General features: G+C 44.3%; 1 protein-coding gene across 1 annotated transcript in view; it reads left to right on the plus strand.

Annotated features, from left to right (window-relative positions):
* Positions 1 to 1,030: 1,030 nt before the first annotated feature.
* Positions 1,031 to 12,088, plus strand: part of LOC118298916 (cGMP-inhibited 3',5'-cyclic phosphodiesterase A-like) — a 44,267-nt gene continuing 33,209 nt past the window's right edge. The window contains exon 1 of the mRNA XM_035622116.2: positions 1,031 to 2,233. Coding sequence (XP_035478009.2) covers positions 1,322 to 2,233 — 912 coding nt within the window. The 5' untranslated portion in view covers positions 1,031 to 1,321. The remainder of the gene's footprint in view (positions 2,234 to 12,088) is intronic.

Here is a 12,088-nt window from a genome sequence, read left to right on the forward strand (position 1 = left end):
CATCATAACTCAAACTACTAATGGGAGGGGGGAGGGGGGGCGACACCTCATAAATTTCTGATGCATGTAAAACAAACTGTACTGATCTATTGGACAGATGTTTTGACAGATGTTTTAGAATTCTTTTTCCAGACGTTCAGATAAAAATTATTATCTTTTTTCTTTTCTTTTCAGAGAACCAATTTATATAATTTGGTTGATTTAGTAATACTACAGAGAGAGATGAAAGACACGAAATGCCTTCATGTGACCGAGCCGCATCCTTTTTTTTAATCCTCTCATGAAATGTAGGGCGAACAGGTGAAGGCTGCTAACTTGTCCTCGGCCATGCAATCTGCCCCACGGGAGGAGGAGGATGATGTGATTTAGGATTTTAATCCAGAAAATAATTATAATAAAAAAAGGACGGGTAGATTATTCAGAGGAGAGCTAAATTCTACCTTTTTGGATGGTGCTTTTTGGCTTTTCTTTTTTCATGGTTCATTTTGAAAGGACATAAATGACAAGTACACCAATGACTTATGTATGTGCACGTCACAAGGCTACAGGAAACTTCCCATTGGCATTGAAGATATTATGTACATAAATATTCACAGGTCCCTTTATGATAACGTGCCTTTGACCTGTGATCCTTGATTGCCCTTTACATAATATTGTCCAAAGTTTTGAGTGTGATACACGAGATGATTTTGACCCCCTGTCCCCACACAGTGCTGTTGTATCTCCAGAATGAATTACAGGATTACCACAGTTCATAGGGCCGTTCCATCTTCCAGAACAAGGCAGGAAATATTGATATAAACATGGCATCCATCCACATGCGAACTGAATCACATCCAGAGCAGAATGAAGAGAGAAAAAGAGCTTAAAAAAGGTGAAGGGGGAACCACCGGAGTGGCACTAAAAAGGGGGACGGTGTCCAGTGGGAGGGGGGAGAGAGAGAGAGACTATGTGGAGTGGAGGCAGTGGCCTTTGTGTGAAACGCCAGGGGTTGCCTCTTTTGGTTCACTGGTTGACTGACAGGGTCAGTTCAGTAATGGAGCAGATGTCATAGGGAATTTCCGAACAACCAAACTGAAAGAAAAGTTGTGAAGGCCAGAATTTGTCCTTTTCCACATTGAACACCTACATTCTGGAGGTTTTGTGTCGGGAGGCAAGCATCACTGAGCAACAATTGAGGGGGGGGGGGGGGGGTCAGCTGCGCACGAGACAGCATGCACCATGATGGGAAATACAGGTGGAGCAGGTAGACGCTCACACTGACCAGGCGACTGAAAGCCATTATTTCCCCGGACGGGGAAGTCCGCCTGACCGGTAACCGATGGCCGCGGAGGCGGACGGCGGCAGGGGGTCGTCGAGGAGCGCCCGTGAAAAATATCCCCGGGCGGCGTTGGAGCGCAACGGCTACGCGAGGACGCGCGTGGCCCCGCTGCGCCGCGACGCGCGGAGCCAGTCGTGGCGCAGCCTCGCCGTGGCATGGACTTGCCGAGGAGCGTCGTCTGCGGTCTGCGTCGCCTCCGTCTGCGTTACTCTCGCTCTGCTGCTCAGATCGGTCGACTGGGGCGCAGGAGGCAGCGGCGGCAGCGGAAATAGCAGCGGCTCCGGCTCTCGTCTTCACTTGGCGGCGGGCGGCACGGCGGAGCTGCTGTGGACTGCGTGTCACTGCGTCGCCCCGGCTTTTACACTCGTGTGTGCCTTCTCCTGGCTGGGTCTGTGTCTGCTCCGCCGCGGGGTGCCCCTCCGCGCCGCCTTGTCCCTGTTAGCGGCGTGCCACTTGGGCGAAGCCGCGGCGCAGTCGCTCCTGCCCGGCGCCGAGGAGCAGCTGCTCTCCCTCCCCGTCGCCCTGGTCGTCCTCGGCTGCCTGGGCTGCGGCGCGCTGCCGGTCGTCCGGCTGGCGCGGGGGGTGTCGTTCCTCGTCTTCGTCAGCGCCATCAGGGCCGTGTCCCTCGTCTCCCTGGGCCGGGTCCGGGCCAGCTGGAGACCCTACCTGGCCTACCTGCTGGGGCTGCTGGGGTTTTTGCTTGCGAGGTATGCTGACCGGCTCCTGCCGGCCCCAGGGACCAGCGGGACGGGGTGCTGTGGCTCTGTGACCGGGGCGAAGGAGGAGGACATCCCTGTCTTCAAGAGGAGACGGAGGTCCAGCTCCACAGCGGCCTCGGACATGATCGCTCACAGTCAGAACAACAGCAAGTCCCACCGCAGGACTTCGCTGCCATGCATTCCGCGGGACCAGGTAAGACGTGTGCAACTTTGGACGTCCGAGCCCAAAGCACGGTGAATGTTTTGTCCTTGCTGTGCTTGTAACCTTTTTCTTTTTTTTGTAACTAGACTGCAGGGTCTGTAACGCCTTGGGTTCTCCGATGGCATGCGTGACAGCTTTACGCGCGTCACCTAACGGACATCGAGCCAGCCGGTGTAACAGAGCTCGTATTGGCTATCAAGCTTTTATTATTATGGCACAAATGGGTTGTTTGCGCCATACGGGCCCACGTCTACAGTCCCACCTCTGGTGTAGTGTCGCAACATCCACATCCAGTGCAAACACTGCCGTCTACCCTCACTCCGACACCGCTGTTCACTTTGCTCATCAGCATTGTGCCGCGCCGTTCGCGCAGTTTGTGCTGCTGATAAGCAAATGGAAGGTGCACTGAGCATGCCAAGTTGCCGCGTGTGAGCGTGTGGGCCTGCGTTGGTGTGAGCTCACGTCTAAATATTTTGAAAGCCTTCTGTTTACCAGGGAGCTGGCCACTGCTGTGGCGCACGTGTGTTCCCAGACGTGCGCCCCAGCATGGAGCCAAGTGTCATGCGTAGATCTGTGACCTTATATCAACCTCATCGCGGTGTTGCATGTTCGGGATTATTGCAGCAGTGTCGCTGGACAGAAGCGATTGTTTGAATTTGGCATAGTTGACTTGCTGTGGTGTGGCAATTTAAAGGGGAACCCTGTTGTATAACCCGCTGATCTTGGAGGTCCGTGGAGTTCTTGGGACTCGCTCTGTGTTCACAATGGGCAGGGGAGATGTTTAATGTCACCCATGACAATGTGACCCCAGAATCCATCAGTGAGGTGGATCTGCTCTTTCCTGAATACTGGTTCAATGAGCTAATTTGGAGCTTTAGGCACATCTTCGTTATCAGACTCGAGTTGCTCACATCTCAAAAATAATAAAAAGGCCAAATGATACTGGATTTTTAGGGGCCAAACAACTGTCGATCTTTAAATCCTGATACTGATGGTATCAGGTCAATATTCTTAATATTCTAAACACACACACACACACACACACACACACACACACACACACACACACACAGTCACACCATGACTTGGTTGAGAAGTTGAGTATTCACAAAAAACACAACCCTTTTCAGAGGTGTCATTCCCGGCAGGATTAGCTGCTCCATATTTTGTGCTTCAACTTTTACATTGACACTCACTGAAGAACTGTGACATTTGCGCAGAAGGGAAATCTAAGAATGTAAATGCATTGGGGAAGCGAGAAAGGGAAGGACAACATTAATGATGTTCTACAGGCAGCGAGGAGTGGTGTGTGCAATTTTAGCGTGGATTAAACAAATTTAGCAATAATGGATTTACACAACTACTTTTAGCATATTTGCCATGGTTATCATCATAATCACATCAAATTGTTGAAATATGACAAATAAAAAATGTGGGAAAAAATGAAATCATTTCATGATTATTATTATTATTATTATTATTATTATTACTATCATTACTTCTGTGTTGCATTTGAGTACTTGAGATGCAGGACAATGTGTGGTGTTTTTAGGTAAACACTGGAACCTTCACTTTACATTACTGACAAGCTATTAGCAAGTTAGACAGACAGGCCATGTCATTTATTCCTATTCAGAAGTTCCTACATCATGCTTTGAGCTCAAAGTTAACTATTTGATTTATGCCCCTTTTGCTGCAATTTTCTTTCTGCATGTTCCGCAGACAAGGTGTCTTTCGTCAAGTTTCCCAGAGCACTTTTATAAAAACCATAATACTACCACAGGAGGAAACATCTGTGGAGCAGTGTCACTGCCTTTTGGCATTTTTGCACCTAAGCAAAAATTGTAATCGAACACGTTTTTATTGCTAATTAAAATTTGAAATAGTTATAAGAACCTTTGGTAATTTCACTGTGGATTACTGAACTAATTCTAACTTGTATGCAATGCATGTTCCTTTTCTCACTCACTTATTCTTTTGAAAACTGGTGGTAAAATATGTCATAATTTACATATTTGGATAAGTTGTTATGTAATGCCAGCGATGTTGACCACATAAGCAAGGGATATACCTAAAACTGATCATCTCGTGATGAAGGTTATTCTCTTGCAGTCTTTACCCCAAACTGTGCTCATGCCCCCTAGTGACAGCCTGAGATTAAAAAGAAAAACAAGAGATGGTCGGGGAATAATAGAGAAGTTGGTGACGTTAATGGGGATCCATAAATATGTATGTACAGTGTATGTGTGCACAGTGGGGATTCACATTGATCATCCCGAGTGGATGAGCGTGTGTCGTACTCATCCATGTACAGTATGACTTAGCTGGAACGCCAAGCATGGTGGGGGGGGGATGAATTTAATCAGGAGTGATTAAATGGCTCATCAGTTCTCTTCTTTTGATTTGTGGGGAAATTGCAGTTGACAGGGTAAACGCTCAGAGGTATACACACCTTACACAACCGTGTGTACTTGCACACTAGCCTTGATACTTTGTAAGCACTTCGTAGCAATGCCATTTTTGGTTTATACAGATTTTCTGAAGACTTACATGAGTTCTTTTTTTTTTTAAGAACCTGATCAGTTTAAAATGATTTAACACCCCTTTGTATCACAGCATTGTTCCTGCAGGGGGGACACTGGTTATTACCAAGCTCATTTGGTGATTAGCCATGATAGGTATTTTTCAGAATCATATAATCAATTAATCATATTTTAAATCATATTTTTGTGCCATTATCATCCAAACATTTGTATCATTCATTTTAAGTAAACCCCTTGTGTTGTAGAATATTAACCTTCAAATCAAAATAAAGAAAGGAAAATGTCCCCCACCTTACACTTTAAATAAAGTCACTCTAGTGGTGTTTCTAACCAGGGTAAATATTTGGTGATTGTGAAGCTGATTGTAAACCCATCAATTTAGCCTTTTACGATGAAGCATGAATGTAAGTGTTCCCACCAAGGGCCCCATCGCAGCAGAGCACATTCATCTTTCAGAGTGACCTGATCTGGCTTCACACACTTTGTCTCACCTCACAAATTTCATTCCCTCAATTGGAAACTCAAGCCGATCCCACATCAGCCGTCCAACGCTCGATGCGTGGTCGTTCATCGCTAACTGGTATCTGGGGAACGCTGGGGAACTATTAGAACGGCTCCATTAGCCATACCTCCCTGTCGTCTCCGGAACGGAAGTGATGAGGAATTGAATTTTAATACTTCAAAAAAAAAAGGGGGGAAAAAGTAAAATCTCACAGTTGACCAGATGTTGAGGACAGCGGCTCCTCCTGCGGCGTTGCTGTGTGATCTGTGGGACCAGTGAGAGAAACATGCAGAGGGTGAAACACAAACAAATGGATTTGACTTTGGGTGCCAACTAGGTCCTACTGAAATATACAATTTTCTACATTATTGTTTATTAGCATTTATTGTACTAATAAGAGTAGATGTAAATATAAAGAAATGCAGTATATACATTATACTACAATACTACACGGTGTGCTGACATCCGAAAATAATGGAGGATGATTGTCGGCTGTGTGGTTCTTGATAAGATAACAGTGTTTTGTCAGAGCCTGTGTGCTAAGAACAGTTGCCTGCTGCGGCTGTAAACAGTTTGGATGACAGTAGTGAGCCCGAGCCAAAACAATAAATGCGCAGCAAATATTGAAAGATGCTAAAAAGCTGGAGAGCCGGATGACGAACCTCTGTTCGTATCCCACTGTCAGCAACATTTTCACTGCTTCCATCAATGTTTGTTAGTATAGGACCAAATCACAACATACATTATTGTCAAGGCACTTTACCCAACAGAAAAACCCAACAGTTCCCACAATAAGCAAGAACTGGAGAGGAAAAACAACTGCAGATTGAGAATCAGGAACTCACTTTCCTTCAAACTTATGAATTCCTTTAATATTGCCCTTAAACGTTTGCATAACGGAATATGTACATTACTTTGCAAAATAAAGGTGATCCATGTGTGTACATTGACACACATTGACCACTGAGTGTTTACAAAGCGTATGGTGAGAATGAACAGGAGAGTGATTTTGGACACAGCCCTGGTTTTGCATATCAAACCACCTTCAAGGATCAGGAAACTGAAGTTGAGATTTGTTAATTATTCAGTATTTTAAGAATATATTTTGTATTTACTTATGCCTCCTACTACCGCCGCTGCAGCTGGTCAAATTGATGGATAGGTTTTGCGTGAAAGCACTCACACACCCTTTGTAGGGTCTGGTCAGTGTTTTGGCTAGTTTGGAACCTGACCTTTGTCTATTCACATTAGTTGTCACAGTAATTTCAAGGAATATAACAAATTCATTCAAAACAATTTACTCACATCTTCTTTCTTCTCCTTTTCTGCCTCGGCCCCCTTCTCTCAAAGTCTCTCCCTGACACAAACAGGTCTAGTAGGTACAGTTTATCCATCCTGTAGATGAACACGCTCTCCTGAGTGCAGTTGTACCTGAGAGAAGGGGGGGGGGGGGTTCATCAGGCGTCGCTTGTGCAGTATTTATGAAGCAGGCTGGTGCAGCGTGCCAAGCCAGAGGCAAGACAGGCACTCTGCTGAACGGGAAGCGTGAAAATATCTCTTTGCTCGGCTCCATGGTTTTATTTGTGTGTGTGTTTCTGTCTTTTTAAGGTGAATGGAATTCATTGTTTTGCCGCTGTAATGATATGTAGAACAAATGAGCCTTTATTGAAATAATATTATATTTCTACACGGTCAACATGATGCAGTGTTGAGTCTAAATATTCAAGGGGTTTTTAATTTTACCTTTGTGGATGAGCTCCACACAGGGGCCTTGTGTTTCTGACAGAGGTTGTTTGTCTTCTAGCCAGCGTCTCAGTAGGATGCAGACTTGTTTGGGGGGGAAGGCCTCAGCTAGTGGTTTTTGGGTCATGTGCAATTGAAACGCTCTTGCTCCAAGATAACGACAGACAAATATAGAATGTCTAAAAAAAAATGTTTGTAAAGAAAGAGAGTGAGAGAGAGAATAATAACAATATTTCCAAGTGTTTTGTCTCATGATGTTGCACCATGCAGCTCTCTTACCCTCTCCATCGCACAGTGCCAATTGTTCATCACACCAGCAAAATACTGTAGATATGCTGCACTAAACTATAGCTGCATGCAAAGTCTGAGCAGTGTGAATCAAGATGAGTTTTCTTACGACTTGGAAGTCATTTAAAAATGGAGGTCAGACCATGAAATAAGGCTGCGCTGTGTTGCGTAACACATTCGCTATCTCACCATCCTCATCATCATCATATACAGTATCTGTGTCAGATGCGAGACCCATTTTAAAGCAGAAACATGTGCTTGGAAATCTATTTGAGGGAAGGCCCACATTCTTTCACTGACGCACATACGTTCCCAGGGAGGACACACAACCTGTTCCCTTTGCCAGAGTTACAGCATCGGACGTCAAGTGGCATCAGGGCTTATTATACCTTCAGTGAGATACTGGAGAATATTGTTCCTATGTCTAGAGAGGGTAGATAATACTGTGAGGTGTTATCAACCCTGTTGCCAGAAAGAGTGTAGATTCTGGATGTCTTCGTTTTTCTATTTTTTTCAAACTAAATCTAGATATAGCAAATATGTGATTGGGGGAAAATAAAGTATATTTAATTTAAACAATAGGACAGAGAGGTTAAAGGATTTGAAAAAAGCCAACATCTGTTGTAGGTCTCGGACATGAGTTTCAGTTTCTAATGTATTTTGTTCTGCAATTACATTTTTTCACAACAAACAGCCACAGATTAAATAAGATAATTTCAGTATTTTTGTAATCATGTCATTTAATGACCTAGTTTTTATTAAATACGTTCACAACTTGTTTTTCTTTATCTTCTGCAGACACTTAAGAGATCATCCCAGTTACTGAGATTAATCTCAGTGCTGCACCAGTAAAGGAAGTAGTCCAGGCTTCCTTCCATAACACGAGTATAGTCTTTAGATGTCTGCAGAAAGGGACAGGAAGAATCTCAAAAGGGAAGAAGTTGTAGTCCTCAATTTACAGAACACATACAAGATGTATGAGACGCCTAATACTTTTGCCATTCTTCCATTCACTCTGATGCACTCACAGAATCAGTTGTACATTACGTATTAGGTCCGTGGGGAATTTCAACGCAACAAAACAACCTAATTTGTTGTTTCGATACACCACGACTGGGGCAAACACCACTTCATGCGCTGGACTGAATCATCTTCAACTTGTTTCACTGTGAATTTGTCACTAAATGGTGTGCAGATGCATGTGGAGCAGCAGTGAAAGTAGATCAAACTAATAACAGATTGGACACTTTGTGTGTTCCTGTGTGCATATATGTATGGTTTCCAGACGGCCATAGAAAAAAAGGGTAAAGAGGGAGATATGTTTTGTTTACTTTTGTCAATGAAACTAAACTTAACCTTTATATATCACAAAAAGCATGTAGGAATTATGAATATACTCCTCGCTGGGAACTTAGATCATCAGTCTCAGAATGAAAGACCGCAAAATAGATTATGCTTTCATCCAAAGTGCATGTCAATAAATGTACAAAAAGACAAATGAATGCAAATTCAATCGGGGGCCAAAAGCATCAGAGCCTAATTGGGAGCTCTTAGGGGCTCTTGATTGTTCATTGTTTGAGGAGGAAAATGAAAAAAGAAAAGTGAGCCTTAATTCACAGAGTAATGCTGAGCAGAAAAAAATGGGGAAATAGACGTGGGGGATGATTTGCAGCACTTAGGCAAGGATAAAGAAAAAATAGGGGGGGATTTAGTTGCCAGGTCTGTGTTGCCAGAGGTGCAGCTGTAGCATTTGTGAATGGATAATTTCATTCAAAAGAAACAATGATTAATAAAAAAAAGAAGCAAAGGTAGACAGAGTGACAGACATTGGAGATAATGGAAGGGCAAGGAAAGTGAATGAGAGGAAAAGAGCACACTGGCATCGGCACAGGCTGCGTCCAGCCTCAAGCAGCAGTCGAATAACCAATGCGGGTGAGTGAGTGTGTGTGTGTGTGTGTGTGTGTGTGTGTGTGTGTGTGTGTGTGTGTGTGTGTGTGTGTGTGTGTATGAGACAGATAGAGAGTGAGAGAGGGGGGCGGGCAGTCTAGCTCGAGGGGACCTAATGCAGGAGCTACTGCGTGAAAGAGAGGGAGGGAGGGATGGAGGGAGAGAAGGGGAAAGAGAGAGCGCAGAAAGATTTGTTGGGGAGGGGGGAGGAAAAGACGGGGAGTGAGAGGAGGTGTGCTGCCAAGCACAGCAGAAGTGTTGATGGTAAAAGGACAACTATCTGGTCCCTGTGTTTACAGCCGCGCTGCTGCAGCACAAAACACACCATCACTCCGAACTCTCACATGGGCTCACACTGCGGAGGCAAGTCTGTGTTGATCGCATATGGTCCGTGCGACAGTGTGTGTGTGTGTTTCTATGTATGTGTGTGTGTGTGTGTGTGTGTGTGTGTGTATTTGTCTCCAGATAATGTGACTATGGCTCTACGCCATATGCTCCCGCATAGACGAGGAGAGGCCTGGGGAAAGAGAGCAAGAGCAAAATAAAAGTGTGTGTGAGAGTAATCTCCATGGCCTGCTGCTGAAAGGCAGCAGCAAATAATTTTACCCCCCCCCCCCCACACACACACACACACACACACACACACACACACACACACACAGTGGCTTCTCTGCAAGCTGTCCACATGAGGTTTGGTGGCCTTGGACAAGGATCGCCTTGTTACTTGATTCAATGGTGTGTTTTAGCTCCAAAATATGCTTGGTGAGAGGCGAGGGTGAAGGGGTGGGGGGTGTCTGTCCATAGGTCCGTCCGTCTGTCTGCTCTTCTCTTTCACTACAGCGAACACTTTGACCAATGTAACAGCACCGTCAGCACCGGATGGCTATGAACAGTTCTGCTTCAACTGCTTTTATATTTGTGACATTTGTCAGTTTGAGCATTTATTAAAAAAGTGTACGTCCCACTTGAAGCCTGAATAGGGATTCACAATATTTACCCATTGCTCTCCTCTGTGGAGCATGTGCAGTTTGGGAAATCCATAGAAAAAGATTGGGCCTAAGTGGCAAGTCTCTAGCTGTATTTATGCAGGAATGGTTGGCATTTGCTCCTCTATGTGTTCTTTCTCAGCTGTGCCCTTGGTCTGTAGACTTAATTAATACCTACGGACATACCTGGGAGCTGCCCAATAGCTCTACAGTGATACTGACTGATTATTATTACAGCAATTCTTCTTTTGGCTCTTGTCACCAACCTCAGTTCCTCTGCATTAACAAGTGAGATTTTTCATGCACAACACTTTAGCATTCCCACCTCATAAAGTCGGCCAAACCTACGTGACTGAAATTAGACTGACATAAAGAAAAACAAGACCAAAGGAAACATGCCAAGACTAGATGAACAATTAACAATGAATCATATATATTTTTTATCAAACTATCGTCAAATTCAATTCCCATATCACAGGAGCTGCAATTATATGAAAAAAATATACAACATTCTATTGTACATGAAGGATTGGGGTGATACAGAGATGTCCCCGCGAAAAAAAAAAATTCTCCAGAAATAAGGGAACATGCTTGTTGCATACAAGACTCCAGTAGACATCTAATCATCATAATTTTTACCTTCTCTTTCCGTGAAAATGTAACAAAAATATTCTCACTAAAATCCTGACTCATATTGCAATCGCGATGTCTGTCAAAATAATCACAATATGATTTTTCTTTGCAAATCGCTTAGCTCTACTCACGAACGAAACTGGACTCAAGCGCTAAAGCCAGCCGGTGTCCATAACTTTAAAGCTGAGAAGAATGACAGACTGAATGGGGCTACTCGCTAAAATGGAAAGTTACAAGACTGTGAAGACATCAGCGAAATATTACAACTGCCAGATATAAACATTTTCCCCAAGCAGTGCATCTGAGATGAACCATCCCAACGCATTTTGCCAAGTCTCATGTGATCGTACAGATAAATGCGTTTCAAAGCACAAAAAGCAACATTTAAAGACGAGTTGATGTCTTTTTAAAGCCCATCAGTCATAAATATTGGTTTTGCACAGATCTCCAATTTATCATATTTTATTTACACATAATAAGCCTCAGATGTCCTCTTTGCAAGATTATGTGCTCTCCTTTTCTTTGGTGGGTATTCTGCATAGTCAATTGTGTGTGCATAACAAGCGTCGCAGAAAGACACGTGTGGACACACACTCTCTCACACACTCTCTCACACACACACACACACGCACACACACACACACACACACACACACACACACACACACACACACACACACACACACACACACACACACACACACACACACACACACACACACACACACACACACACACACACACACACACACACACACACACAGAGCCTGACCTTGGAGGAGCTCCCAGACGAGCTGTGTCCTCATAAAGCGGGACCTCTATTCAGATTGAGTTGAAGTGTCATTGTGGGTTAGATCACTGACCCAGTGAAGCAACATCTCTCTTTCTCTTGTTCACTCACACACATACACACAATATACTCGACGATTTGTACAAAAGACACAAACACATTAATTTTTTTTTTGTGATGAATGCAAATCACCGCTGCTCTCCTTGCAGCCCTTCTGTTTGACGTTCACTATATCCATGCATCATTGAGCACATGCTCAAATACAAGAGTGTGTTTGTGTGCATGTGTATGTGTGTGTGTGTGTGTTTGCGTGTGTGTGCGGGCGTGTGTTCTTGTTCGTGGTTTATGCTCGGTCAACAGTCTGCCGACAGTGTGTTTGTCTTGGACGCTTCCAGCCTGCCTGTAGATTACCCA

This window comes from Scophthalmus maximus, chromosome 11, assembly GCF_022379125.1.
Source record: "Scophthalmus maximus strain ysfricsl-2021 chromosome 11, ASM2237912v1, whole genome shotgun sequence".
In the NCBI taxonomy this organism is placed as follows: Eukaryota; Metazoa; Chordata; class Actinopteri; order Pleuronectiformes; family Scophthalmidae; genus Scophthalmus; species Scophthalmus maximus.